General features: G+C 48.5%; 8 protein-coding genes across 8 annotated transcripts; 2 read left to right on the forward strand and 6 right to left on the reverse strand.

The window, feature by feature from the left end:
* Positions 1-751: 751 nt before the first annotated feature.
* On the forward strand, positions 752-5,971 carry FVEG_15274 (hypothetical protein; the record flags this gene model as incomplete). The annotated part of the gene is made up of 9 exons (XM_018904398.1): positions 752-897; positions 958-1,383; positions 1,435-2,186; positions 2,242-2,346; positions 2,401-2,610; positions 3,388-3,442; positions 3,493-3,711; positions 3,776-4,760; positions 4,841-5,971. 9 exons carry the CDS (start codon positions 752-754, stop codon positions 5,969-5,971), a joined length of 4,029 nt encoding a protein of 1,342 aa, XP_018747536.1.
* A 292-nt stretch (positions 5,972-6,263) lies between these two features.
* Positions 6,264-6,845, reverse strand: FVEG_03483 (hypothetical protein; the record flags this gene model as incomplete). The annotated part of the gene is made up of 1 exon (XM_018891086.1): positions 6,264-6,845. The coding sequence occupies one exon, from the start codon at positions 6,843-6,845 to the stop codon at positions 6,264-6,266; it is 582 nt and encodes a 193-aa protein (XP_018747535.1).
* A 296-nt stretch (positions 6,846-7,141) lies between these two features.
* Positions 7,142-8,567, reverse strand: FVEG_03482 (histidinol dehydrogenase; the record flags this gene model as incomplete). Its single annotated transcript, XM_018891085.1, has 3 exons — positions 7,142-7,384; positions 7,440-8,139; positions 8,194-8,567. 3 exons carry the CDS (start codon positions 8,565-8,567, stop codon positions 7,142-7,144), a joined length of 1,317 nt encoding a protein of 438 aa, XP_018747534.1.
* Positions 8,568-9,142: 575 nt separating this feature from the next.
* Positions 9,143-10,131, reverse strand: FVEG_03481 (alcohol dehydrogenase). Its single transcript, XM_018891084.1, has 3 exons — positions 9,564-10,131; positions 9,402-9,509; positions 9,143-9,352 (listed from the first exon to the last, which is right to left on the reverse strand). Exons 1-3 carry the CDS (start codon positions 10,074-10,076, stop codon positions 9,185-9,187), a joined length of 789 nt encoding a protein of 262 aa, XP_018747533.1. The 5' UTR covers positions 10,077-10,131; the 3' UTR covers positions 9,143-9,184.
* Positions 10,132-10,550: 419 nt separating this feature from the next.
* On the reverse strand, positions 10,551-11,894 carry FVEG_03480 (hypothetical protein; the record flags this gene model as incomplete). The annotated part of the gene is made up of 4 exons (XM_018891083.1): positions 10,551-10,758; positions 10,805-10,975; positions 11,026-11,241; positions 11,293-11,894. The coding sequence occupies 4 exons, from the start codon at positions 11,892-11,894 to the stop codon at positions 10,551-10,553; spliced, it is 1,197 nt and encodes a 398-aa protein (XP_018747532.1).
* Positions 11,895-12,892: 998 nt separating this feature from the next.
* Positions 12,893-15,189, reverse strand: FVEG_03479 (hypothetical protein; the record flags this gene model as incomplete). Its single annotated transcript, XM_018891082.1, has 6 exons — positions 12,893-13,451; positions 13,485-13,843; positions 13,900-14,615; positions 14,669-14,764; positions 14,816-14,981; positions 15,038-15,189. The coding sequence occupies 6 exons, from the start codon at positions 15,187-15,189 to the stop codon at positions 13,108-13,110; spliced, it is 1,833 nt and encodes a 610-aa protein (XP_018747531.1). The 3' UTR covers positions 12,893-13,107.
* A 778-nt stretch (positions 15,190-15,967) lies between these two features.
* Positions 15,968-16,711, reverse strand: FVEG_03478 (hypothetical protein; the record flags this gene model as incomplete). The annotated part of the gene is made up of 1 exon (XM_018891081.1): positions 15,968-16,711. One exon carries the CDS (start codon positions 16,709-16,711, stop codon positions 15,968-15,970), a length of 744 nt encoding a protein of 247 aa, XP_018747530.1.
* A 2,504-nt stretch (positions 16,712-19,215) lies between these two features.
* On the forward strand, positions 19,216-27,490 carry FVEG_03477 (hypothetical protein; the record flags this gene model as incomplete). Its single annotated transcript, XM_018891080.1, has 6 exons — positions 19,216-19,385; positions 19,442-20,084; positions 20,224-21,065; positions 21,113-21,894; positions 21,952-23,615; positions 23,657-27,490. The coding sequence occupies 6 exons, from the start codon at positions 19,216-19,218 to the stop codon at positions 27,488-27,490; spliced, it is 7,935 nt and encodes a 2,644-aa protein (XP_018747529.1).
* Between the last annotated feature and the right edge of the window lie 174 nt (positions 27,491-27,664).

A 27,664-nucleotide genomic window follows, 5' to 3' on the forward strand; every position in this document is an offset into this window, starting at 1 on the left:
GCTTTTGGCTGAGTCTCAACAGTCTATCATGCCTGCAGAACGATGGCTTGCGTCTTTTCTAAATGTACTGCACCGGACGACACACCAGGGTCCTTTCGTCCTTTACCTCGGCCTTTCGGGCAGAGTCATGATGGTCCCGATGCATGGCTCCCATGCACTGCATTCTCATATCGACAATTACAGGAGGGGCCGAAGATGATTGAGGGGTCAGGACCACATCGGATCGGTTTGTGGTCGCCGCCAAACCACTTCTAGTTAACCTGGCAGGGGGTTGTCACTATCCCGCCCTCTAGCCGGTTTAGACGACAACACAAGGAGATTCTGCAACCGAACACAGTCGCATACCCTTGCACTTTGTGGGGCTTTCTGGGGAGCATCGGAAAGAAAGTCTTGATATCTACATTGTTTATCTCAGTCTCAGTGCATCAAACCCCGTGGGGAAGACACGCTACTGTTGGGTGGAGCCGCCCCTCATCCGCGTTAGAGCGCGTCGCTAGCAGATTTTTGTCCCCCCTTTCCAAGGGCTAACCAACCATCGACACATTCAGTGTAGGGTCACCGACGTGAGTGTCTATTGGGTTGTGCAGGCCAGAACTGAAGTTAAATACAGTTCGTTATGCCCTCTTTCAGTCGTTGAGCTTTTTAAGGGTATTCGCCAGTCGATCCTTTCTCTTTTGCCTGAGACTTGCGATTCTTCAGCACTTGGTGTTCACCAAACATCTGTCATCTTGCTCCCTCGCACATCAACATCATGTCTACAAATATTCCCAAGACCGATACAGGCACGTCTGGTGTCCGGCACGACATGCTGGGAGGTCTGCGCCTCCGCAATGAAGAAACCAATGAGATAATCCTCATACCAACCCCAACAAATGATCCCAATGACCCGCTCAACTGGTAAGCTACCTCACCTTGCATATCTCCTCACCCTTGTGAAGCATGCTAAGCACGATACAGGTCCAAGCCATACCGCTTTTACATCGCCGTACTCGTCTCCTGCGCCATCTTCTTCAGCAACTTCCTAGCAGCTGGTCCTTCGGTTGCCATCGTCAGCACGACCGAATCCTTCTTTGGTCCGCCCGGTCCCGATTTCAGCGCCAAAGTTTCCAAGATTGCCTACTTCTTCACCACCACTGCTCTTCTCCAGGGCATGGGAAACTTAATATGGATGCCCTTCGTTGCCAAGTACGGCCGTCGACCTACCTATGTCCTGTCATTTACAATGTATACAGCTGTCGCTGCGTGGGCTGGTGGTGCAACTACTTACGGCAGTGCGTTGGCTGCGAGAATCCTCATGGGTTTTGCGTCGGGTGTTGCTGAGTGTCTTGCCCCCTTGACTATCTCGGACCTGTTCTTCTTGCACGAGAGAGGTGCAGCCATGGCGTGAGTGACCATATTTGAATGCCCAATTGCCTTTGCTGATCACATGAATAGGATATATACCACTGCGCTGTCCGCTGGCGTAGGTGTTGGAATCATTGTGGCTGGACTCATTACCATCAATCTAAGCTGGCGGTATATCTACTGGGTATCGGTGGCTTTGATTGGAGTATGTACCATTCTGATCATCTTGACGTTCCCCGAGACCGTCTACAACCGCCAGGAAACTACAGAAGGAACACATACGCCCATTGATGCCAACTCCAAGGATCAGGATCAGGATCAGGATATTGAAAAGGTACAGTTTGAAGAAGCCTCGACATCTGGACACACATCTTATACTCCACCCCCAAAGCGCACATTCCTTCAAAACCTGTCTCTGTACAGCGGCACACACACCAAAGAGTCCATACTCAAGCTATTCTTCCGGCCGGTCGTTCTCCTCACGCTTCCACCAGTGCTTTGGGCTACCCTCGTCATGTCCGTTACCATCGGCTTCCTCGTTGCCATCAGTTCCAACTTTGCTGTAGCTTTTTCTGCCACCTATGGCTTCAAGCCGTGGCAAGCCGGCTTATGCTTCATTTCATGTCCCATCGGCGCCGGTGTTGGAGCATTCTTTGGAGGCTACTTTAGCGACAAGGTGGCGGATCGACTGACTCGGAAGAATGGTGGTATTCGAGAGCCAGAGATGCGATTGCCTGCTATTCTCATATCGCTTGTCATCGCGCCGCTCTCCCTGGTTCTGTATGGTGTAGGCATCGATCGCAGCTGGCACTGGATTATCCCTACCATTGGTCTGGGTCTTTGTAAGTCTACGCTAAACCGTCTCACGCAGTTCAAAATGCTAACTGGAGTTGAAAGTGAACATGGCAATCGTTCAGGCTACCAACGTCAGCTTGGTCTATACAATTGACAGCTACCGTCCCGTTGCAGGAGAGTTGGCAGTGACGCAGCTAGCGTTCAAGTGTAAGACTACTTCCTCCACCGCCTGACCAGATCAAGGAAGCTAACGATATGTAGCTGCTTTCGGATTTCTCCTCTCTTTCTACACTAATCCTTGGATTGATATCAGCGGATATGCTAATGCATTTGGCGCCATGGCTGGAATCTCGGGGGCGGTTATTTTGTGCTGGGTGCCTATTTATATCTGGGGGCGTAGGATCCGCCATGCTACGTGGAACTGGGGCTACATTGAGAAGTTTGTTCACTGGAATGTTGATCGCGAAGTGGGTGAGTAGATATTTACCGGGCAGTCCAGAAATGGCACATGAGCCTTGTATGATGAAGGATAATATTTAGTAGTAGTATTTATTTAGGTGCACTTCCAGAAACTACAAGTTCATAAGCATTAATCACATGGATGAGCTCCTTTTCTCAGCGGATTAGTGTCTCGGCAAGTCCGGCTTGACCTCAACTGCAGCAGCCAACGCCAGAGTGATTCCACCATTAATTCTATGTTCCCAGATCGAGAACGAAGTGTAGTCACGATAGAAAATAAGGATTTACCACCAAACGATACCTGCTCACTGCCTGCTTTTTTGGCAGCTCTAGCTTTGTCGCATCTTTATGCCTCTCGAGGATACGACCAATGTCGTGCCCACCCTAGGCCACCAGAAAAGACGATCTGTGCACTACGTTAGCGTCTCTTCCCCGCGTCGCCCACATCCCGATCAACTCAGTATCCACAGCACTAACCTCAGTTCACCTTCGTCTAGCGTTTTGACGCAGGTCATGCCTCACAGACCAGTCCAGCCAGGCCATCAACATCCATCACGACCATCGACTGTGACAATGATCCTCTTGCCACTCTTGATCTAGCAATCACAAGCGATATGAGCGCTCCGGGAACGGCAAAGAGACGCCTATCGTCTCCTCAAACAAACCCTTTCCAATGCTCCTATTGTCAACGCTCCTTCGGGCGCGTGGACCACTTGACCCGCCATATCCGATCTCGTCAGTAGCTGCAATGCTCCTTTCCGTCTTCCAATTTACTCACATTCACTCCAGATGCGCAAGATAAACCGTTCCGCTGTCATGTTTGCGACAAAGCCTTTGGGCGCCAGTATGTACAAATCCCATCACCGAGTCGGCATCTACTGATTATTTGATCAGAGACATTCTCAAACGTCATGTGCTTGCGCATAATGGTGCAGAGTCTGGCGTGAAGCGATACAAGCGCATGTCTAATGCAGCGCCCCGTGTTTCTCAAGCGTGTAAAGCTTGTGCGGGATCCAAGCTCAAGTGTGACGAAGATGCCTCCTGCAGACGTTGTGTCGCAAAGGGAATTCCTTGTGAGAGGGATACCCGCTTCACAGAAATAGGAGAGAAAACGTCGCCAGGTACTAGCATTCAGTCTACAATAGGTGAGATTATCGTATGACTTTCGGGTCGCAAGCTGGTTGCTAATCCAACAAGATCAAGAACTGTTGATACCCGTCTTGGAACCGAGTCATCTAAGCTTGTCCGAAGACGACTTCTCCAAGTTTCTAAGAGGAGTCATGACACCCGTGGAGGGACAGGAAAGCCGTCCAATTGATCAAGCTGATCTCACCAGCATCAACCATATTTACAATTCGCTTCCGTCTCATGGCCTCTTAGACTTCCGGGTCGACGGTGATACGCGGTTCGACGATGTCGCCATGGATCTTTGGGACTTGCCTTGTAGTCCATCCTTTTACTACAACGGAATCCTGCTAGAACCAAAAGCATCCATGGCCGTCAATCCTGAGATTCAACCGTCCATCTCGGCCAACAATACTCGTCCGGCTGTGCTAGGCCATGTGGCATATAAGGAATCGGCACTCGGAATGTGGGAGCCATCACAGAATGACCACCTCAACTCCAACATAAAGGCCCTATCAGTTCTCGGCGACAGTCCCCAGGATGCAATCCAACTAAACAGCAGCTTGGAAGTAAGCAGCCAGCAGTTCAAACCACTCTCAGTTGGTCTTCGAGATCAATTGCTGCTATTAACCCTGAACGCCTGTAAACCAGAGAGTAAACTGGCCATCATTAGAGCATTCCCCCACTCAGAGATCCTGTCTAAGCTCATCGAGAGCTTCTTCTCTCACCACCGTGTCCAAATTGACTCGTGGATACATGGCTCTTCGTTCGAGCCAAACCAACAGGGCGCAGAGCTTATTCTCACCATTGTCAACATGGGAACCATGTTCGCGGATTCTAAGATCTTGCATTCTCTTGGCTTTGCGCTGCACGAAGTAGCTCGTTTGTCGTTACCTGTGATGTTTGAGCGAGCAAATTCTATGACTAGAGCGCTGTGGGCTCTACAAGCGTTTGTTCTGGACATTGAGATGGGTCTGTGGAGTGGAATCAAGAGGAAGATGGAAATTGCAGAAAGCCAGCGCCAGATGCCTTTCACAGTATGTCACTCCCTCCCAGTTAACTTGTCTCGTGTTTCGTTATAGCATCGAGCCACGAGTGCCTGCTAATTCGATGATAGATGCTACGGCGTGGTAGAAGATTTAGCAAAACCTACACCCCCGCTGATCCCCCTTTGTCAGACGACACAGGCGAAACTTTGCAGAGCAAGTGGCTTGCCTGGGTTGAGCAAGAGAATTACAACAGACTTACTTATCACTGCTTTGTTATGGATACTCAAGTTAGTATTGCCATGTCGACATGTCCCTTGATATCCTTCTCAGAGCTCAAGACGCCTCTGCCAGAGTCTAGTGATCTATGGCTTGCCAAAGATGCAGAAGCATGGAAAACCATTTACTTGAGGCAGCAGCGCCAACAAACAAGGGTCACACTGTACGACTACTTTCGCAATGCTGCAGAAATCGACAGCAGCTATGATATTTCGTTTTGTCAGCTTGTAGTCCTTTCGGGTATCTGGGGAATGGTTTGGCAGTGTCTCCAGAGCATCGCCGTGCTAGACAAGCCGAGACACTCGGACCCAGCGTTGACTCTCCGGCAGCAAGAGATCCTCCAGATACTGCATCGGTTTCGCGTTAACATGATGGGGGATGAGGCAAGCTGGCATAATGGTCAGGTAACCATGATATACCATCTGGTGTATATGCACTTACACATTCCTTTTGAGGAAGTTGAGCTGTTTGCGGGCAAGGGACATCAGAGTGATGCTCGGCACGCTCTGTCTGTACTGTTAGACTGGACCAACAGCCCTGAGTCACGGAAGGCAATTTGGTACGCGGGCCAAATTATAAGAGCAGCGGAGACGTTCGAGCCTGGTCGACTTCGGGGCTTTTATACTATTGCGCTATATCAGGCGAACCTTGCCCTCTGGGCCTATGCAGTGGTATCGCAGGTCAAGGGGGCAAATAAGAATGACTCCATTCTTACCAATGAGGAGATGGTTTGTCTGAACGGGCCGGAATCTCCACTCGTGCAGAGGTTCATCAGCCGAGGGGTGCCTTCGGTTGCAGTCATCCAGCCATCTGCACCGCAACACGGCGGTTCTCCCATTCGGCTGATGGACCGAGAGGCGGTTGTGAACTATGTTCTCGGCATCTTGAGTGCTAATTTCTCGCACGTCGAGGCTGTGCCGCCTTTGGTCGAGAACCTTGAGCAGCTTCTGGACAAACTGGGCCGAGCCGAAATTGACGTGTAGGGGAAGCCGATGTGGGGGACGTTAAGTGCGTTGGGAACGCTACGTCTCCTCTGCCTTCGTATTGCTTAGTCCACTAGCATTATCTGAGAGAAATAGCGGGCTGTCACAGACTCTCACGTCAATGGTCTTAAATTATCCTGCCCGCATAGGTCGCTTGGAGCTGTGCTTGCGCTAGCTAATCTGATACAATTCAAGATGACAGCATATCACTATATGTCATGAGATGTTTCTATGCGACAATCGTGGGATCTTGAAAAGACTCATATAATATTTTCTCGTGTACACATACTATCTAGTTCTTCCCCGCTTCCTCCTCATAACCAGGAATAGTATGCATCGAATTATCGTGGAGTTCTTGACCGGCAACTCTCAGATTTGTAGCAGGCTGCAAAACATAAAGCATTCGTGCCCATGAGTCCTCGCTCCTATTCTTCCAGGCATGATTGGTTCCCCGCTGAACAGAAATGTCGCCCCGTTTCATGACTCGCTTCTCACCAGAGTCTAGGATCAAGTCAATCTCCCCTTCCAATACGACGCCATAATCCAGGCTGATTGTGCGATGCATAGGCGATATCGCTCCAGGAGGTATATCCACGACGCGAAGTACTGTGCCTGTCGGCAGAGTGATTCCAGGAAGGTTTTGGGTATAGTGTTGATATGTACCGATATCTGCCTCGTCGTTGAGGTTGACGGGGAACTGGTTGGTTGCGTAGCAGAGGGCAAAGTCGACATTATCTGGCAGGGTTTGGAATGGAGCGTCCTCAGACAAGGCATTTGAGAAAGTAGTGGTTCCTTCAGGTGTATGTGTGGTGACAAATCGCTTGATCGGCCTGAGGTCCTTTCTTGCGTTGTCTGCAGGTGCTTTGCTATCCATGTTGGCTATATGAGTAATTGGGCGCGATGTACTTAGCGTAGACTGAGAAAGGATGATAAAAGTGAGTTCAATTGTGAGGCTTGAATGAGACTGAAGGCCGACTTTTAAGCACTACATGTGACAAAGTCCTCTAAACAGCTTGAGGTTAACCCCGAATGTGGAGGGCATAGAGTGGTCCCGAAGAACGAAAACCTTCTTTGGTTGCAATACCACGCAAATATAGCTACAGTGCACGATGTCACCAGACAAAGTTCAGAAAGCCAAGGGTAGTATATGATTCTAGTCTAAGTGTCTAATTACTGCTTTATCCACTCAAACTTGTCCCCGATGTATCGATGTGCCCGAATGTCTCCAGACCTCGCGTGGCCCTCAAAGAGTTCTACCCGCGCAGCCCTTCCACAGAGCTGACCAAGTTCACCGCTCGCCTTTGCAGACTTGACTTCCTGATAAGTCACAGTACGAAGGAACTTTCCTACCCACAGACCGCCAGTGTACCTCGCCGCGTGTTTTGTAGGGAGGACGTGGTTCGTACCAATACACTTTACATAGAAATGTTAGTATCAGCGACGTTTAGTGAAGTGGATGACCTCTTACCTTGTCACCAAAAGAAACGCAGGTCATCGGGCCCAGAAACAAAGCTCCGTAGTGTTGCATCTTGGTAAGCGCTTCTCTGGGGTTCGCAGTGAGAATTTGTACATGTTCGGAAGCGAACTCGTCGGCAATCTGATAGGCTTCGTCGACCGTATCAGCGAGGATAACCTCTCCGTAGTCACGCCACGAGACGCTAGCTATAGCTGCAGTCTTGAGCGTAGTCAGCTGCTCATCACAGTACTTGATGGCACTCTCTGCCACTTCAGTCGAGGTGCAGATCAAGACAGCAGGTGTATCAGGTCCATGCTCAGCCTGAGAAAGAAGATCGGTTGCAATCATGTACGGATCTGCTGTTTCATCCGCCACGATCAGAACTTCCGTTGGCCCAGCGAAGAGGTCAATTCCAATCTGTCCAAACAACTGCCTTTTCGCCTCGGCAACAAAAGCGTTGCCTGGACCTGCGATGAAGTCCACCTTGGGCACGGTTTGCGTGCCGATGGCCATTGCTGCGATGGCTTGAATGCCTCCGAGGATGAAGATCTCATCTGCACCTGCGAGATGCATGGCAGCGACTGTAGCCAGGGGAATTTCACCCGATGCAGGGGGTGTACAGGCTACTACATTTCTGACGCCTGCAACTTTGGCTGTCAAGATGGTCATGTGCGCGGAAGCTAATAGGGGATACCGCCCTCCTGGGATGTATCTAGACAGCTGTCAGCGCATCATGAATGGTCATCCTGAGACATCGGGTACTGACGCTCCAACTGAGTCAATTGGGTTGTTCTTCTGACCAAGAAATACACCAGGAGCCATCTCAATCTCAAACTCTTTGATTGAGTTCAACTGAGCCTCAGCAAACTTCCGGACGTTGGACTGAACAGTTTTGATATCATTGATGACTTGCTCTGGGACCCGGGCCATGACCTGCTCGATGTCCTCCTTGGAGAGCTTGAAGCTGGAAGGAGACCATTTGTCGAATTGCTCGCTGTAACGCTGCACGGCGGCATCGCCTTCTCGCCGGACGCTATCAATTACGTCCTTGACTATCCTGGGGACATCAGGCAGTGAGCCATTGGTGGCTTTACTTGTTGAGTTGGCGGACGCGGGACGCTTGAGATGTGTTCGAGTCATGATGGAGAAAGTATAACTTCGTGTTACCAATACCGTTGATGCAAAAAGATAATCTTGTATGTATTCCTTCTGCATTCTTATCGAACTTGGTCAGCCCTTATAGCACATAATGTTAAGCATCACTGGAATTTCATTTTGCCCCCACTTACGTGCGCTGTTGACGCTCTGCGGTCTGCTCCCCGGTCTACTCCGTCCGTGTCCGTACAGGGTCGGACATTTATGGATCGGCTTTGCGGGGGTGGGGCTCGGAAATGTGGGCGATGAATTTTTGGTTGGACCAGACCCCAGCGAGCACGTCCTAAAGCATTTAGGTTAGGCGGATTACCCTACACGGCTAAGGAGACGACAAGAGTCGGTGAGATCGTATGCCAACCAACGAGCAGGATATGAGATAATAATGGAGGAAAAAAATATTATATCCCGAATTAACAATTGAAAATAAGGATATATTAAAAGGAGGTGCGTATAGTGTATTTTAAGAAAAGAAAAAAAGAAAAAACCACTGCGTAGACAATTTAAGTTATAACAGCTTTATCAGGCTCCTAAGTAGCCCTTAGCATAAATGCGCCAAAAGGCTTCTAAGTTGGATTGTCCCCTAGTAGCTATCAAGTTTTCTATCATAGACTGAATCCAGCATCGATGACCCCATTTTGCCCAGTCACTGACTTCGACACGACAAAAGCTTTGACTTGCTCTGCGACGTCTTCCACCGTGGCAAAACGACCCAACTTATTCGTGTTACGAGCCGCTTCAAGTCGCTCTGCGGGGAATGAAAGGCCCCATTCCTATAACAAAATGAGATTGCATCCTTCGATCTTAGGAAAATTCACATACCGTAAGTAATATGCCAGGAGAAATGGTATTTACCCTGATTGACGGCGCAGCTATCTTGGCAAGACACTTGCCTAGGTGAATCTGTGCAGCCTTTGTGACTGCATACGGCTGCACGGCGATAGTCAGTGAATGAGAACTCTTCCCGGGATCAGAAGTACATACCACGCTACTTCCGCTGGGGGTAACTCCCGCCAAACTAGCTGTAGACACAAAAACAGGCACTCCAGCTTCTCTCTTGTTGCTCTCCTCAAGATACCGCTTTGCCGCATGGAAAAGCCACAGGTGACTCTTGACATTGGCAACGTAGCAGCGATCCCAGTCATCCTCGTCAACATTGTCGTCGATATCGGAGAACTGACGCATCCTGGTCCAACCGACATTGGATATGACAACATCTAAACGCCCGTCGAACCTCGATGCTGTCTCGTCCACGAGTGATTTGATCTGCAGCCTATCGCACGTATCTGCTTGAATAGCCTGTATCGAGATGTTTGAGCCTGCATACTTTTTGTCACACTCGGTTTGAAGGCTTTGAGCCAGTTTGTTGGCGCGTGATTCGTTGCTGTTGAAGTTGATTACCACGTTCATTCCTAGGTCAACGGCTAGCATGCGGGCAATGGCTGCGCCGAGACCACTGCTTGCAGCTGTGACAAGTGCAACTTTGGGTGTGGACATGGTCTCTTGCTTTTGCTGTGCAGGTATAAACTCGCTGGAAATGCTGCTGTTTGCTTATCATCATAGGGCGTGGCATTTGGCTACCAGAAGGTCTGATATCGTGGACATACTCGCTGACAAGGAACCCCGCCCCGCCCTCCCCCTCATCCCGAGACCAGCCGGTAGCTGTTCACCCCGCATCTCCCCGCAATTGTCCACACGCCGAAGCATGGTTCGGGATTTGAAATGAGTACAACGCCGTTGGATGCACAAATTGAAATGTGGAAGTCTAGGTCAATCTGGCGTCTGTCTTGGCCTCGGCTCGGCATTACGCAAACACATCCCCCAGGGAGTAGATGCTTGATAAGGACCTAGCAATCTGGGTAGACCCGTTTGAGACACGAAGTGCAGGTTCAAAGAAACAATGTGATGCTCATTTGGAACCCAATAATTTATTACAATTTAGTATATATCCCATGCTCATAATAAAATTTCTCACATGATTGCATAAGCCGCAACCAAGACGCTCAACATGCCAAAGTCAATTGCCAGGCGACTACCAGAATTTCCATTGTCTGGAGAAACAGTCGCAGAGCTTCCGGTCGGCTCTGACCCGCTTGACGTAGCGCTTGCAGTTTCAGTGGTTGATGTTCCAGTGCTCGTCTCACTGGGCTTTCCTCCAGCTTGAATGACTGAATCGAGGCTGTACTTGTTAGCAGACTTGACGCGATGAATTAAAGGTGACGTACATATGGATGAGGCCGTTATTCGTGAGGACATTCGCCTCAATCACCTTGGCATTGTTGAAGTAGATTTCGTCATCTATGATGCGGACTCGGACCTCTGTCTTATTCAGAGTTCCAATGACTTGACCGTCACGGAGGTAATTGGAGTAGGTAACTTCGTCGAGGGTATGGGCCCTTTTGAGACAAGTCAGTATAATATCACATACGTGAGAGGAACAACTTACAATAGCGCTCCACCCAAATCCTCTTTCGATAACTCAACATCAGGACTTCCCGCGTCCTTGAACGCTTGGGTAGAGGGTGCAAGACATGTTACGTTCTTTGAGGCGTCCAGAGCAGGCCACAGACCTGCCTTGATAAGAGCACCGTTCAAGGCTGTGAGTCTCTTGTCGTCGGCAGCTTGAACGGTCTTGGAGCAGGATAGAGGGGGAAGAAGGACCCTAGACATATCTGTTAGTCTGATGCTAGCGAGCTTGCGTATCATTACTCACTTATCCACGATTTGGAACCGACTGGCATTCTTCTCACCCCAAGATCCATCGACAGCAGTCATCTTGATGTTTTGTTCCTCACCTGCTCGGAGATTGATGATGGCGCCGCTAATATCCCCATCAGCTCTCTTTCCCTTCCGTTCCCTCGAAGCGAACACGACCTGGCCATCAGCGCTGTTACCGAACTGGCTCTGGATCTGAGGACCCGCAGTTCTGTTGTTGAACTCTTCGCTCTTCAACAAAGTGGGAACGGAAAGTCCACGGGAATCATCGAAGTCTGTGGATGAGAGTGAAGCCGCCATGGAATGATATGAGAAAAAAACTTGGAGCATTGTCTGGTTCAATTCGGTGACATCTGAAATGCTAGAGTCTTTGAGATAACTCTTGATAGCATTATCGGTAGGGATCAGTATGGTGACATTGCTGCCCTGGCTGGAAAGAGTCTCAGCCAGTACTTGAGGAGCCGCGCTGAGGAGGGAACGGAATAGGGAGAGAGAATCGTAGTCAGCGATGGCACCGGCCAGGTTCTCAGATACACCCTGGGCGCTGGCGAGCGAGAGAAAGGCAAAGCCCACGGCCTTGATGGAGAGATAACCTCGCATCCTGGATGATAATAGTGGGAATGGCAGTCTCATGGTCTTGAAGAAAAGATAAGAGGATGCAGAGCCTCAAAGCTACTTCGTGGGGCATTCCCCTTATTATGTAGCAATCCAATTCCAAGGCTCTGGCATCAAGACAAGACAGTGGCTGAGCCCAGACCCAGTAAGCCCAGAGCCTGCTTTGCCATTGACGAATGAATGCCCTCAAAGGTAAGCCACGGTAAGCATCATATGTAGGGATGATGCGCTAAGTGAAGTGGCAGTCAGCATAATGAGCGAAAGGGTGGCGCCCAGCTGAAAACTAGCGGCCAGCCTTTGCCCGCACAGCCCTATCATCCCTTTTTTAAACCGCTAATTTCTCACCCGCCCCCGCCTTCGTGTACGGTACCTAAAACGCTTTATTCGTATTGGGGCTGAAGTGAAATAATGCATGCTTGGGAGGAAAAGGGTCTATTGAAGGATCTCCGTTTTTGAAAGGAGGATCGGGATATTCCAGTAGCTGATTACTTGGCGATTCACTATAACTAGTGCACTTGGATTTGCTATATCGCTGTTGTAAATTGATTATTCCTGGGGTATGCAGATGGGGAGGATTTTGAAGCCGTGCAGCCTGCTACTGTCGGCTGGTGGCTTACTCCAGCTCAACACCCCAGAATGACATCCCCGTGCATTCAATCCACACAAGTTTGGCGACGTGCATTTCAGCCCAAAGCTTTAAATAGCAACTCCAAGCGTCAAATCAGTAGATGGAAGTTGTTGAACCGGCTGGCCGGCCACGCTGAGGGCACCTTGAGGGCTTTTCGAAGAGGTACTGGCAATAGGTGATACATGTACAAATGGGGAATGAGGTACTGTTGGCGTGGAAATATGAGTAAAGAGCAGATAATATAATACCTTTGTATTGCTATGCAGATATTTATGGCCCATCCACATCACGATGTAGGAGACTTCATGTAAGAAGATAAGTACGACTCCGGCCTCTGTATGCCGCTATTGTCGCCTGATTGATTGCTGCAAAAGAGATTGTACACACTAACAGCTGCATTAAAAAAGGTTGCTTGGATGCCGTGCCATGGAGAGGCCATCTGTCGGCAGCTGCAACTGAGCTCTCACATCCCCATGTCCGACCGACCGAGAGGAGAAACGTCCAATTCTGAGAAATTTGCTCCGGGAGAGGGTATTCGATGGGATTTCTCCTATTTCGTAGCGTGACAGGCTACTTCTTCTCGCTCGTCTCATTTTGTCCGTTCCCGACCTTCTGCTCTGCTGCAGCAAGCTGTTGCTCTGCAATTTCGTTCCTCTCGTTATCTTCCTTGGCTAGTTTGACATTTCGGAAAAAGAACATCATCAACAACAGCGGAATAGACAGGGAGAGGGATCCAATAGCGAGGGTCTGTTGTGTCATGCGATAGCTCAGGTTAATCGCATCACGAGTCTCAGTGCCCAACTCGTAGCTCTGTGCAACTACGATCGAACGGAAGATTGCAGTGCTGTTGGCCTTGACTTCTTCTGGGAGGTTTGCAGCCAGGCGGCGGGGAAGCAGGGTGTTCCATAATGCTCCTCCAATACTAAAGAGCATGTCAGCATATCAACTCGGAAGAACGGCTCTGTATGAGACTTGCCTGTTACCAACATTGGCACCAAATCCGGATGAGGAAAGGAACATGGCTGTCGCAATGCCAATCTCATGATCTGGAACAGCGGCCTGCAAAGAGACCTGGAGTGGCACCTGGGCGAAACCACGACCAAGGCCAAGCAGGACTTGCCCGGTGGTCAATGACGCCTCATTCGCGACTCGAGCTCCGTCAATATTTGTAAAGTAAATCGGAAGTCCGTTCGCTAAGGCAACCATTATGAAGCCGAGGATGATGAATGGTTTAGTGTGCTTGACAAGGCGGATACCCAAGCCAATGACAAGACCACCAAGGTTCAACGCAACACGTCGAGAATTGCTAATAGATCGTCAGTACTCGTGCGTTTTGCTATGAGAGGGTCAGAATGAACTCACTCAATGCGAACTGCATGCCCTGGAGAATAGCCACCAGCAACTTGCAAAAAGCTAGAAGCAAATGTGCGGTACGTCGAGTCCGACATTGCGATCAAACATACTGAAACACAAGCCAATATGACGTTGCGGTTCTTGATCATACGGAAAGGTACAATTGGCTTCTTAGCATACCGGCCATCCCAGATCAAGAATGCAACAAATGTGACGACGCCAACTACCAACAAGACGATAGATGATGGCTCAGACCACTTGTCAGTGTTGCGTCTTCCAGTGATAGAGAGGGGAAGAAGAGTCATGGCGAGACCCGCAAGTAACAAGAACGCTCCGACGATATCCAACTGGACATAGAGAACTTGCCTAGCTTGGACGACCCAAGACGCGCCCTTCGGTATCTCAGAAGCAGCGCGCAATGAAGTTCGCTGACTCACGATGCCCCTCTTTCGCGCCCTCATACTCATAAACACCATAACGGCGATAGTCGGTAGTGCACAGAATGGCATGATGGCAGCCCACATGCCAAAGCCCCAGCGCCAAGAGGACTTGAGCAGCATATGCTCACCGAGATACGTGCCAGCGTATAAAGTCGGTATGGCAGCGAGTGATTCTGGGAGGGTGAAGAGGAAGCCTCTGTTAATCAGCGATGTTACTTCGGCGATAAAGATCTGCTCGGTTATTGTCCACCAGGTATCTCCGAATGATTCAAAAATGCCGCCAGCCTATCCATTGTTAGTCATTTCTAAGAAAACGACGAGCCATCAGCCTGACTTACAAGATATGTCTCGACATTGCGGCATGCCGCATACAGAACATTCGCCAGAGCCATGCTAATCGCAGCCCCAGCAAATCCCTGTGGTCGCCCAATATGCTGGTACTCAGTTAGTCTCGGTTAAAGAAAGAAACTGCGTTAGAAACTCACATCTGCAACCTTGGCCAAGAGTGGATAACCGACAATCCGAACAATGCCATGAACGATATTTGCCGTAGCAATAAGCGAATGGCCTTGGAAATGGCTGGTGGCGTATGGATCATAAACGCCAGCTGAGGACGCGGCAAATACCATGCAAAAGTTCATGACAAAAAGGCTGGAGTATCTAGTCAGTATTGCAGCCCGCGGACTCCGAGTTCGGAATTTACTCACCCGACGAATGCCAAGGTAAGCGGAAACTTGGTCCAGAGCTTGCGCAGAGCTTCTGTCGGAGCTGAAATGGCATCTTGGTTGCTCTCTGAGTCAATTGTAGCATCCAGAGGACCCTGTCCAGCCGGCGTGATCTCGCTCTTTTCTGCAGCCATGACTAAATTTTGCATTGACAAATTTACTTTCTTCTGTAGGGGACGGCGTCTTCTTAAATTTGCATGAGTACAAAGGTTCCCCCCAGGCCAAGACGTGTCATCAGACCACTGCAGTTCATACTAAACACGCAAATAGTCTAGATTGATAACTGGACATCTTGGCATTTTAAGCTTAACCTATGACAGTGCAGCAACGGTTCAGATTATCTTATCAGATCCCTACATAGCTGGGAAAATTCTTCCTTGAATGAGTAAGCATCTCCTTGGCTCTTTAGTGTTGAGTTATTTCTCACAAGTAATTTCTTAACATTGGCAAGTCTGCAGCCATCCATGCGCCGAACTAAGATTCGTTGAAAAGCCGACATGAATATGACCGAGAGGAAATAATTAAGAATCATTTGGCTACCTTAGTGACTGCATTCTTGTAGCTATTTAAACCAGTTCTACAGAACGAAGGACAGCAGAGTCATTCATGCTATCAGGTTCAATTGTTGCGTAAAAGGGTAATGTCTTGTATTGAACATTAATCAAGCTACTCGTACATTCCCCGACCGTGTTTCGGGGAATCTCTTATCCGGGCCCGCTAGGCCAATATCATCGGTAGACTCTAGACAAGCGCCGCTATCGGAGGCAATGGATATATCGGAATCTGAGGTATGAACTGTATAACACCCTCGAGTGCTGTAGAGATTTACTTAAATACTGATGTCTTAGAAAATTTCAATATTCAATTAATATTCGATATATCCCAGGTAAATGTAATGTAAACAATAAGAGATTAGACTAATATTATGGTCAATAATATACTTACGCTTATTCCTGAAATAAATATAATGATATCAGGCTTTTCCGCCCCAGCAGCACCCACAACCACAAACTGTTGACCATTAGACCCGCTGTTGTCCTTGCTCAATGGGTCACTGAAAGGAGGCAGCCCAGAGGTAGATGGGTTCAGGGTAAGGATCCCAGTAGAGGAAGAAGGACTGAGTAGGGGAGTGAACGCCCCGACAGATGATGTTGGCTTATTTCTATCGAAATAGCTCGGGATTTTGGTGGAATTATTGGAAGAGCTGCCAGAGTTATTTGCCGTGCTTGAGGTAGGCGGAGAGCCAGCACCCGAATCAAGGTGCGTAGGAGCAGCAGTGTTGACAGGCTTGATAATGTAGCCAGCGGCGGTGTATGCTGCCAGAGACTCAGTAGGGAATGTGAGAGTCGCGGTGAGTGATCTGTCTGCGACCACAGCCTGGGTAAAGCCGGTGGGAGGAGCAGTCTCGAGGGGAATTGGGCAGTTGATGGTCGAGCACGTCTGAGTGAAGGTGTAGGTAGCTACCGTTAAGCCTTGGGGGGCCAGCTCCTGGTATTTTCTAGTGTAAACATTCTCGTAGATGCCCTTGCTCGGTCGAAGAGTAATGGTAGGGAGAGATACCTCACTAATGCAAGAAGAAGGGTCAGGGGCGGGTAGGGCAGATACTGTGAGGAGAAGGCAGAGCCAGCTGACACTCAGGCTGATACGTGACCCCATTGTATAGCTTCCAAGGCGAGTGCCCTTGCCTCAGGGGACTTGAAATATGTCAAGAGTGAAGCTGGGTATTGGCCCGTTCTTAACTGAGACATCAAGAATAAGAATTCTCAGATGAATGCACGAGTATTAAATAGTACAAATATTACCATTGATCTTTTTGAAACCCTAGTACTCCTATCGCTTGATCGCCAGATCAGCTTGACCCCTGATGATCTTTGAGATCGACAGAGTACCAGGGATCCGGTACTGCCGAATGTTATGAAAGGAAAAGGTTAGTTGGGCCAGACTAGCGCAGGTGCTTGAACCTTATCCTACATCCTGGCAGCACGTTAACCGTGCCATTGGGCCCGGGGCTCTGCCGAAAATATTGGGGTAGCATTCCAGTCGACAACAATCTAACGACGAAGGGGGGGCTCACACGCGACTGAACCGTGATCCACATAGGTGTTCCCGATTGACCTTTATCTCTTAGTAGGAAGCATCCTTTTGTGACTGATTGCTAGAGAAAGCACATCCGTCTCCACAAGCACCGAGGATCCCGTCGTGTGGAGCTAACGGTCTTGAATGGGACCAAAACTGTCGGTTACGCCTCCAGTCTACGGGTATGTGGACAACTCTCTGAGACTTGTGTTTAACCAAGCGAGGGATTATGAATCTACAAACAAGTTTATTAACAAGAAATGAAGCTATAATCGGTCGCCGTTAACAACTGCCAACTGACATCCGAGCTTTATTTGCCACCTTAAGTTGGTGTCTGGATGGAACTCGTACGAGTTGGTGTGTACGCAGTAATATAACTCCCAGCATACGAGCTGATGCCAAAGATATTATTCTAAACCTTTCCATTCCACCTACTAAATGCGGCAATCTTCTCGGGTACCCATAGCGATAAGGCGCACGTGGTAAAGCAAAACAAAACATCCAATGTCTGGGGCAGTGTGGATACAGTTTCCAGGAAACCTGTCCCTGTTTCTTCAATGATCGGCAGAGCAACGATAAGCTTTTCCCAATCGAGAAGTTCAGAAATGGAGCCCAGTCTGTGTTTCAAAATATGACTTTGCACTAAGTTCAGACCGACGATAATGTCTTATAAGCGCAGCCGAGGGCGGAACGCATGCCATAGCTAGCGCGAACTCTGACAGATTAGCAGCACTGCAAGCACTTTGGACTTAAAATCTATTAAAAGCCACTGAAGATTTATCAATTTCCAAGATTTCTTTAACAGAATCGATCCTGCCAACTACCCTAATTTCGAGGATCGAGTTTTGTATTGCAGTATCACCGCAGTACTTGTAATGCGCCAGTACAAAGCGTTGTTTTAGAACCTTCTAGCTGCAACGGCCAAATCAGTTCCGTATACTACCAAACACAGCATGTTTCCAGGTAGAAGCAAGAGATTGATGAGTAAATAGTTAAAGCCTGTAACGCCTCAACGGGACATATCAAGCCAACGCACTCAGATATGTATTAGTTTCCCTATTCACAGCTGCTTCCAACAGATGAGATTTATGAGAAATACCACTGACGGTATTTGACTTGACAGCCTCGCTGAATTTATATCTGGCGAACAGGAAAAAGTAGCCGCTTGAAGATGCAAGCCACATTTAAACGTCATTTCACTAGGCAACACACATCCAGCCACCAAACGTCATGTGGCTGGTCTGTTACCAAGGGCACGGGAAACGTCTAAAGACTCGACTTCAATAAGGAAGGTTTAGACAGGCCCAGCCAATAAAGAGATTCGGAGCAGTCCGTATAGCGTTCCCGGAGTCTCGGTGTTGATAAAACCGAAGTATCAAGGCCGGAAATGCCGAGAGCGGATTGGAGTCCGCAACATTTTAATCGCACAAGATTGGAATCAAAACAAATACTCAAACTGTAACTGTGAGAAAAAGTGTACAGACGCCATGAGGTTGTCTGACGCTTGCATACAACGTGCTTCCATAACTGTTTAAACGTTTCCCCAAATGTCAATCAAAGCAGCCCCAAGAACCTTTATAGCGAATCAGATTGCATGTTGGCACACACACCAGACTATAAGGCAAGGGAAAACGGGATCCGCCCGTCCCCGGTGCAACCACCCTTCAGCCTTTTAGGACCCTGGCAAAGCATGGCTTGACGCTAGACGACATGAATGGGGTGATTTAAAGTTTACTGCATCCGTACTGTTGGTACTTTCGGCCGAGAGGTAGGCAAGGGCATAAACGTGCTTCAGCTGATGCACATGGCGCTCTCGATATCCGGGACCCTCTTGTGTTCGCCGATCGAACTTTCCATGTCTTTCTGAACGGCAAAGGTCTGTAGGATTATGTTAATCGCTATGACAACTTGTTCTATTTTTGTCTTTGTTATACTGTCAACGAATTACTAGGCCATTAGTGGACATGATATCATTAGTTTTACTTCCTTTTCTATTCGGTCCCTCGCTGAGATTAATGGTCAGATAATTCTTTCCCCTTGACATTCGTAATTGAACACAATCCTTTGTCTTGTTTCTGCTGACTATGCTTCTTCAACGCCTCAAGCCACTTTTGGCCCTTGCCTTAGTGGCTGCAGTAGCTGGTGCGAAGACAGGTCCACTGCGTCCTGTCTGCCCCGAAGGGAGGAGGGTCATCCAGACCCAGCCCATCATGATCGTTGATGGGTCATCCACTTTGTATGAGACCTTGACAAAGTAGGCTCACCATATCGATATTCCCGGCTTCATTTCATTTGCGCTGACTTATGCAGTACTTTCATGATCCCAAACGATGCTGCATATACCAGCATCACTATCTATGGTGATGGAAATGCAACCATATTCAACATCCCGCCTACGGGTTTCGGAGGGATATCGCCTGTCGTTACGGTCATAATCATGACGACAATTCCTACTGGCGCCCCAATTGGCCTTATAACAAGTGAACGTGATGGCATGACTCTGGCGCCTGTTTACACGGGCAGAACATCAACCGCGGTCATCGGACGACCAGAATATCGGTCTAGTCATGGTCACAAAACTCAAGTTTCGGCAACACAGATGCTTCAGTCTCTTGAGTCGCAAGGAAGCTTAAAAGCTCCTGGAGCCAAGAATCCTCACAATTCTCCTGTCGTCACCACTCGGATGTCGATGTCATCGCCCCCTGAGGATGCAAGTTCCACCAATGAATCACCGGGAACTGATGACCTTATCTCATCAAAAGCAACGGGAAAGGCTTTCTCAAGTCAGCCGGCGACCACTACTATGAGACGACTGAACACAGATACCATCACACCTCTGACAGCTTCCTCTGTTATGACACAGCTGTCACCAGACTCTGTCACCAGACTCGACAGAGTCCGGGGTTCACAGTATAAGGGGCAGTACAGATACGACATGGCTCACACATATTACGTTCGTGACTGTGACCTCTATTGGAGCAGTCACCACCACTCGAACCTACACAGTAGAACCCGCCGGGACAAATGGTATTGGAACTGTGGCCGTTGAAGTCTCCAAAACCACTACGCAAACCATTCTTACACCAAATTAGTCTGGAGGAACAGGGATTGTATTTACTGAATCATCAACAAGCATTGGTAGTGATCTGCCAACCACTATTTCTACCAGGCCTCCTCCCAGAGTGACCACTGGCACTGGAACTGATGCCACCGCTGTTGTCGGTACAGATACTTCTCGAAATGCGCAAAGCGACACTGTGTCTTCTGTTCTATTTGTCTTGCCAGTCTCTTTCATCGCACCAAAGAACCACTTTCCTTTAGTCTCTCCTTGGGCACCTTCAGCCTCTAACTCCCCGACCTCTACTGCAGAGACTGCTATGGACACGGATAGTAGTATCACCATGAGCACAGAGACTTCAACGAGGGCCTCTCAAGTAATCCCTTTGCCTTCCATATCATCCGCCTTTTCAGGTTCATCCCTCTCACCAAATACTACCGTCTCAACCGAGAGTAGTAGTAGTACCGTATCTAGGATTGAGATTTCGACTATGGCTTTTGAAGGAAGCTCTTCGTCTTCTGAGTTACATGCCACTTCCAGCCTCCCCCCCTCGTTGAGCACTATTAGCGCAGCTGAAACCAAGAGTAGTACCTTCATAAGCACAGAGACTTCAACGATGACCTCTCAGACAAGGTCTTTGACCGCCAAACCGTTCCCCTTTTCGAGTTCATTCCTCTTTTCGAACACCACCTATATCATCAAAGGCGATACCTCGACAAAGTATGCTACAGAATCTGATACAACCACGGAACACAGTACCATTTTCAGCACGGAGACGCGACCTCTGACCTCTGAAACAAGCAGTGCATCTGCCTCTTCAAATTCCTTCCAGACTTTCGGTGTTAGTAGTTCAACTTCAGTTTCTACCTCAACACTGTATGCTTCGTAACTATCTCAGGCGCCAATAGAACTACTGTCATCAGCATACAGACCTACATGCAGGCTTCTGAGACCACCACCGTCTCTTTGATCTCTTTTTTCTCCGACACAACTCTCCTCTCTATTATCTCCGTTTCAGCTACAGGCTCTACTTCGCCTCTTCATAGTACAGAGCCTGTTACAGAAAGCGATCGTAGAACTTCAACTATTACAGAGACGTCATCTGAGTCTTCCATGAGCTCGATTACGTCTCTTGGAGTGCCAACAAGTCTCAATGGCGGTACCATGACTGCAAGTCCCATTGGATCTATATCGCCTGGAGTGAGCAATACAGGTACTAGGAGTACTACTGTGTCTACTACAGATATCTTCTCAGACCCTGGACCGAGCGGCTCGGTAATCGTTCAGCAACTTGCCCAGTCTGTCAGGGATACAACAAGCTCTATCTCCGGTAGTGATGGTACTACTGTGATTACCACAGACGCTTCCTCAGAACCTGAGCTCAGTAGTTCCTTTATCTTTCAGCAACTTCCTCCGTATACCTTCAGTACAACAAAGGCCATTTTTAGTACTGATACTACTTACGAAGCCTCTTGGCAGACATCCTCTGAGTCTGGCTTCATGGGAACACCATCTACCACATCAACTATTACGTCATCTTCCTCTTTGACTTCATCAATCCCAGATACCCCGACAAGCAGTACTACTGATTATGTCTCTACCTCTCATACCACTATCACCGTCTCGTTACAGAAGTCATCTCCCTTTTCATCCTCAGCAACCTCAGATATCTCGACAAATATTGCTCCTCGTTCATCTGCCTCCAGTTCCACCGTCACGGTGGATATATAGACACCTGGATCTAGTATAAGTGGATTGGTAGCCAACCAGCGACAAGCTGAGTCTTCTGCTTACACAGCATTCGCTACATCAGTTGCTGATAGTACTACTGCTTTCTCTACGAAGAGTCCTTCCGAGCCCGGTACTACAGAAACCTCATCAATTACCTTATCTGACTTCTCTGCTTCAGGTGTTGACAGTACCAGTGCGACCTCTACGCAGAGTTCGCCTAGGCCTGGCACAACAGAAGTCGCAACCCTCGCCTTACCTATCTCTTCTACCCCCGGTACTGAGAGTACCAGTGCGATCTCTATGCAGGATTTATCTGAGACTGGTACCGCAGAAGGCTCGTCGGTTACCTTACCTGTCTCGTCTACTTCAGCAAGCGTGGACGCCTCCATGAGCGTTATGGACTCTTACGATTCAATCTCGTACACGATCGTGACTACGACCAAAGCCGGGACTGATAGTGTCACTACCACAGCTATCCCATCTGAATCTGACTCTTTTAGTGCGGTCCTGATCAAATTACCGGTCACAACGTCATCATACGCTATCAGCTCATCTTCTGACGACACACCTACGGCTACAACTATAGTTACTGTGATGCCTGTTATGCATACGCCTCCTGATGAAACCACCTCTCTCGAAATAACAACATCGTCCGACGGATCTACTTCTTCTGAGGGAGCAGCTTCGTCTCCAACATCGATATCCTCGGTCGAAACCATTCTTTCAGATGGTCCTGTATCCTCTTATGGAAGTATATCCTTAGTTGTTATCACATCTACAGATAGGACAGTCACATCTGAGTCTACAACTACAGTGTTGCCCACTATCAGTCCATCTTCGGGTGGCGTTGCCTCCATTGATGAAACATCTACAACACTTACTACCGTATCGCCTCATGAATTTACGTCACCCGATGGGTATACATCTGGTGAATCTACAACCTCTGATAGATATACATCTTCTGATGGTCTTGCCTCCTCTGATGGAGCAACGATAGCTACAATCCTTGCTACCTCAATATCTGATACCTCAATGGCTTCTGGTGGATCGACGATGTCCGTAGGCTTTACCTCCCCTGACGAAACAACCGTTAATACCGCATCGTCTGGTGAACCTATATCTTATAATGGGTTCATATCTTCTAAAGAAACAGCTATATTTACAATCCTTACTATCGCATCGCCTGATAGGTTGACGTCTTCTGATGGACCTACTTTGACTGATACCTCGACTGATACCTGGATATCTTCTGATGAATCCACATCCCTTAACGGAATAGGTGCAGCTTTATCAGCCGCCACCACATCGTCCATCAGCACTACAGTTTTCGATGAATCAACTACAACTGCCTTGTCGCCTGCTCTATCTGATCAGGAATCGAGTACTACCTTTCATCAGTATGAGTTGGCCAATAGCACCTCGTACGACAGCACAGATACTGCTGCGCTTACTACTTCGACAACTCCAACGTCATCCGTCCAAACAGACACTGTCACCGTCTGCGAATCCTGTCAATGGGCTGCGTCCACAAGTACTATATCACCTTCAACCACATGGGATACGGGCAGTATGGTTATCTCTCCGGCAGGTCAGTCGACTAGTCAATCATCTCCCGATACAGCTACCGCCGACACATCTACAGCAGTTACAGACACAGACAAGGACACGTCTACATCTACTAGCTCGCTCTCGAGTGTAGGTAGCGTTGTTCTCAATCAGCTAGTTCAATTGATCAGTCATCTCCTGCTGCGACGACGGGTGACACAGGCACGTCTGCATTTACCGTTTTGCCTTCTAGTGCAGGAAACGCTGTTCTCAATCAGCTTCCTCAATCGACTAGTCAATCATCTCTTGATACGACGACCACCGATACATCTGCAGCAAGCACAGACATCTCTACGCCAATAGATTCGCCCTCTAGTGAGGGCACTGATGTTGCCTACCAGGTACATCAATCAACTAGTCAAACATTATCTGATACAACAACAATCGAGATATCCACAGACGATGTAGACACAGACACATCTGAATCTATAGTTTTAACTTCTACTGAGGATACAGATGTTACCTATCAGGCAGATCAATCGACTAGTCAATCCTCTGGTGCCATGACTACCGACCCATCAACAGGCACAGGCATTTCTACATATACAGATTTACCTTCTAGTTTAGATAACCTCTTTATCAGTCAGACGGATGAATCGACTAGTCAAACATCATCTGATGTAACGACAACCACAATATCTACAACCGACACAGACACAGACACGTATACATCTACAGTTTCACCTTCTCCTGTAGGTGGTGTTGTTGTTAAACAGCTGTCCCAGTGGGTGACCGTCACCTCATACGATGCAACAGTTTCAGCCGCGGCTACAGTCAGTTTTACTCCTTCTCTCGCAGAGCAGACGGGCACTGTTATTGTGTATGAGCCACAACAGTGGGTGACTGTCACGTCCTATGGAGTTGTCCCAGCTCCATACACCACCACCATGCCTCAGTTCGGTCCGGTCGAAACTGTGACCGTCGTGGTCGTGGAGCCACAGTCATACGTGACAATCACTCGATACGGAAGTGTCACAGCTTCGGCTTTGGCAACCGAGAGTTCTACTGCCCCCCAGAGCGTTATGACCGTATTTGTTGATCTTCCTCAGTTGTATACAACTATCACTAGCTATGCTTCCTTCTCTACACCCACGACTACAACTCATTCGACTTCCCGTGAAGGAGATGTCATGACAGTGGAGGTGGATCTTCCTCAGCTCTATACAACTGTGACCAGGTATGGCTCGATTTCCACGCCTAGCACAACGACATATCCAGTCTCCAATGCCGGAGATGTTATTACAGTAGTAGTTACTCTACAACAACTGTATACTACTGTTACGAGTTATGGTTCATTTTCTACACCTATGACTACAACATATCCGGCCTCTAGCGAAGGAGACACCATGACCGTGGAGATCAACCTCCCTCAACTCTATACAACAGTTACAAGCTATGGTACTTTCACTGCACATGGGATAAAAACATACCCTGTCTCTCTCGCAGGCGACGTCATCACTATTGAGGTCGACCTACCGCAGTTATACACAACAGTCACAAACTACGTTCCAGGTATCACTGCCCCAGCGGCAACAACCCTGCCAGAATCTGCTGCTGGTGATGATATCACTGTGCTTCTCGATCTTCCGCAGTCGTATACAACTGTCACGTCCTATGTCGACACTGTGACTTCACCTTTGACTGCAACATACCAGCCCTCTATTCCTGGCGACAGTGGTACTGTTGTAGTTGAGATTCCCCAGGTGTACACTACAGTCAGAAGCTACCGCCCGGACATCACCGCTCCTGAAACAACGACTTTGCCAGCAGCTACGGCAGGAGATGTCATAACTGTACTCCTTGATCTTCCACAGTTTTACACGACAGTCACAACTTATGTTGACAGCCTCACTACACCTTCAACTACTACATATCAACCTTCTCTTGAATGGGACTTTGTCACTGTCATGGTCAAGATCCCTCAGGTATACACCACTATTACGAGCTATGGCACCTTTGCTTCTCCTTTGACAACGACGTTACAGCCATTGACTGCGGGAGACGCTTACAAAGTGTTGATCGATCTTCCTATCTCATATTTAACTGTCACAAGCTACGGCTCCTTTACCCAGCCTACGACTACCATTTCGGCGCCTTCTGATGGCTTAGCTGCTGTTGTTGTTGGACATCCTCAACGATATACAACCATCACTAGCTATGGCTCTTTTACAACTGCTGCAACTACGACACTGGCGCCCTCTGTCCCTGGCAGCGATGCTACTGTTCTTGTTCAAGTATCACAGTCGTATACGACCCTGACCAGCTACGGGGATTTCACAGGACTTTTAACCACAACACTAGACCCGTCTGGACCTGGTCCTGTGACTACTGTTGTCGTCAACGTCCCACAGCTGTATACAACAGTGACAAGCTATGGTCTTTTTACAGCAGATGTAACTACAACGATCGGACCCTCTATGCCGGGAGCTCTTGGTAATGTTTTTGAGCAGGTGCCGCAGTCATACACAACTGTGACTACATATGGAACTTTCACCACTCTTGAGACTTCAACATTACAAGACCCTGTACCTGGTCCTCTAGCTACTGTTATCGTTCAGGCCCTGCAGCCATATACAACTGTTACGAGTTATGAGTTCATCTCAGCTGCTACAACTACAACCGTGCCGCTCGCGTCTCAAGACGTCGTTGCCACTGTTCTCATCCAGCTCCCCCAGCCATGCACTACAGTGACTAGCTATGGATCTTTCACTACCCCTGTAACTAGTACTGTAACACCTTCTGCACCTGGCAGCCTGGCAACTGTTGTTGTTGGACTTCCTCAGCTATACACAACCATCACCAGTTATGGCTTCATCACCTCAGCAGCAACTGCTACCTTACAACCAGCCTCACAAGGTGGTGTAGCTACGGTTGTTATCAAAGCCCCTCTGTCTTATACAACTTTAACGACTTACGGGGCTTTCACAACTACGGCAATTACCACCATGGCCCCTGACTCTCAAGACAGTGTGGCGACTGTAGTTGTTCGAGTTCCCAAGTCTTACACGACTCTAACTACTTACGGTTCCTTCACCGGTATAGCAACTACAACCTTGGAGCCAGCCTCTCAGGGAGATTCTGGCACCGTGGTTGTACAAGTTCCTCAGCCATACACGACCCTATTCAAATACGGTTCCTACAAGACGGGGGCAACTACTACCATGCCACCAGCTTCTCAAGGTGATCCTGCCACTGTGATCGTTCAAGTCGAGGCGTCGTATACAACGGTGACGAGCTATTCCACTGGGTTCACAGGCTCGAGCACATCCACGGGGCCTGTACCAACAGACGGTTTACCTGCGACTGTATGTGTTGTCCTTCCTGCCGTTGGCACTCAGGTCGCGGACCAGACATGCGACAATACAGGCTTGGAATACGCCATTTACACCCACAATTATTACAATTCCGACGCTCCCAATTATTCATCCTTCGATGCTGAATCTTTCAAGACTAGGCTACCGACTTTTACTGGTATTACAGACCGAATTGGCATCGAAGAGGTTGGTGGAGGAACGTCGGGAAATTCCTATACTCCCCAAAGTATTTATCCCCTCTCACCGATTCAGTGGTGGCAGTACAAAGCAGTCAACCATCGAGCATTCTTATACGCACCCATCAGCGGGGTATATTCCATCATAGTTCCATACTCTGATGAAATCACGTTGGTCTGGTTTGGTGACAAGGCAATGACTTCGTGGACGCGTAGTAATGCCGATTTGGAGCAGGGCTATTCTTGGGGACCGTCGGCCTCCAAGACCTACAAACTTCAGCTCACAGCGGGTACTTACACCCCGTTTCGTCTCTTGTGGGCTAATGCGCAGGGAGACTATGGCATGATTGTCACTGTTACAGCGCCAGATGGAACCGTCATTGTTGATGGATCGGGGTCCAAGAATGACTATTTTGTTAGATTCACTTGTGATCATCTCAGCCTGTCATTCCCCAGTTTCGGAAGCGGTGGTTAGTCTTAGAATCATCTGTCCTTCTTTTCTTTTCCTATATATATCAGTAGTTCCATATAAGTAAATTTTATGTTTTTCTAGTCGCTATCATGGCTATAAGAGCCAATTTCGTGTCGGTAGAATTGCTTGGGATGTAGAAAAATAACGTTTGATTCAAATCATTGACGATTGGGGAGA

Source organism: Fusarium verticillioides, chromosome 2 (assembly GCF_000149555.1).
Source record: "Fusarium verticillioides 7600 chromosome 2, whole genome shotgun sequence".
NCBI classification, from domain to species: Eukaryota; Fungi; Ascomycota; class Sordariomycetes; order Hypocreales; family Nectriaceae; genus Fusarium; species Fusarium verticillioides.

What these genes read in the sequence shown, in the direction of transcription:
- FVEG_03481 (XM_018891084.1), bottom strand. Translation starts at nt 10,076, where the DNA reads ATGTCCACACCCAAAGTTGCACTTGTCACAGCTGCAAGCAGTGGTCTC. An exon ending in CCCCCAGCGGAAGTAGCGTG is followed by an intron (nt 9,510 to 9,563) that starts GTATGTACTTCT and finishes ATCGCCGTGCAG; the next exon opens with CCGTATGCAGTCACAAAGGC. An exon ending in CTCCTGGCATATTACTTACG is followed by an intron (nt 9,353 to 9,401) that starts GTATGTGAATTT and finishes ATTTTGTTATAG; the next exon opens with GAATGGGGCCTTTCATTCCC.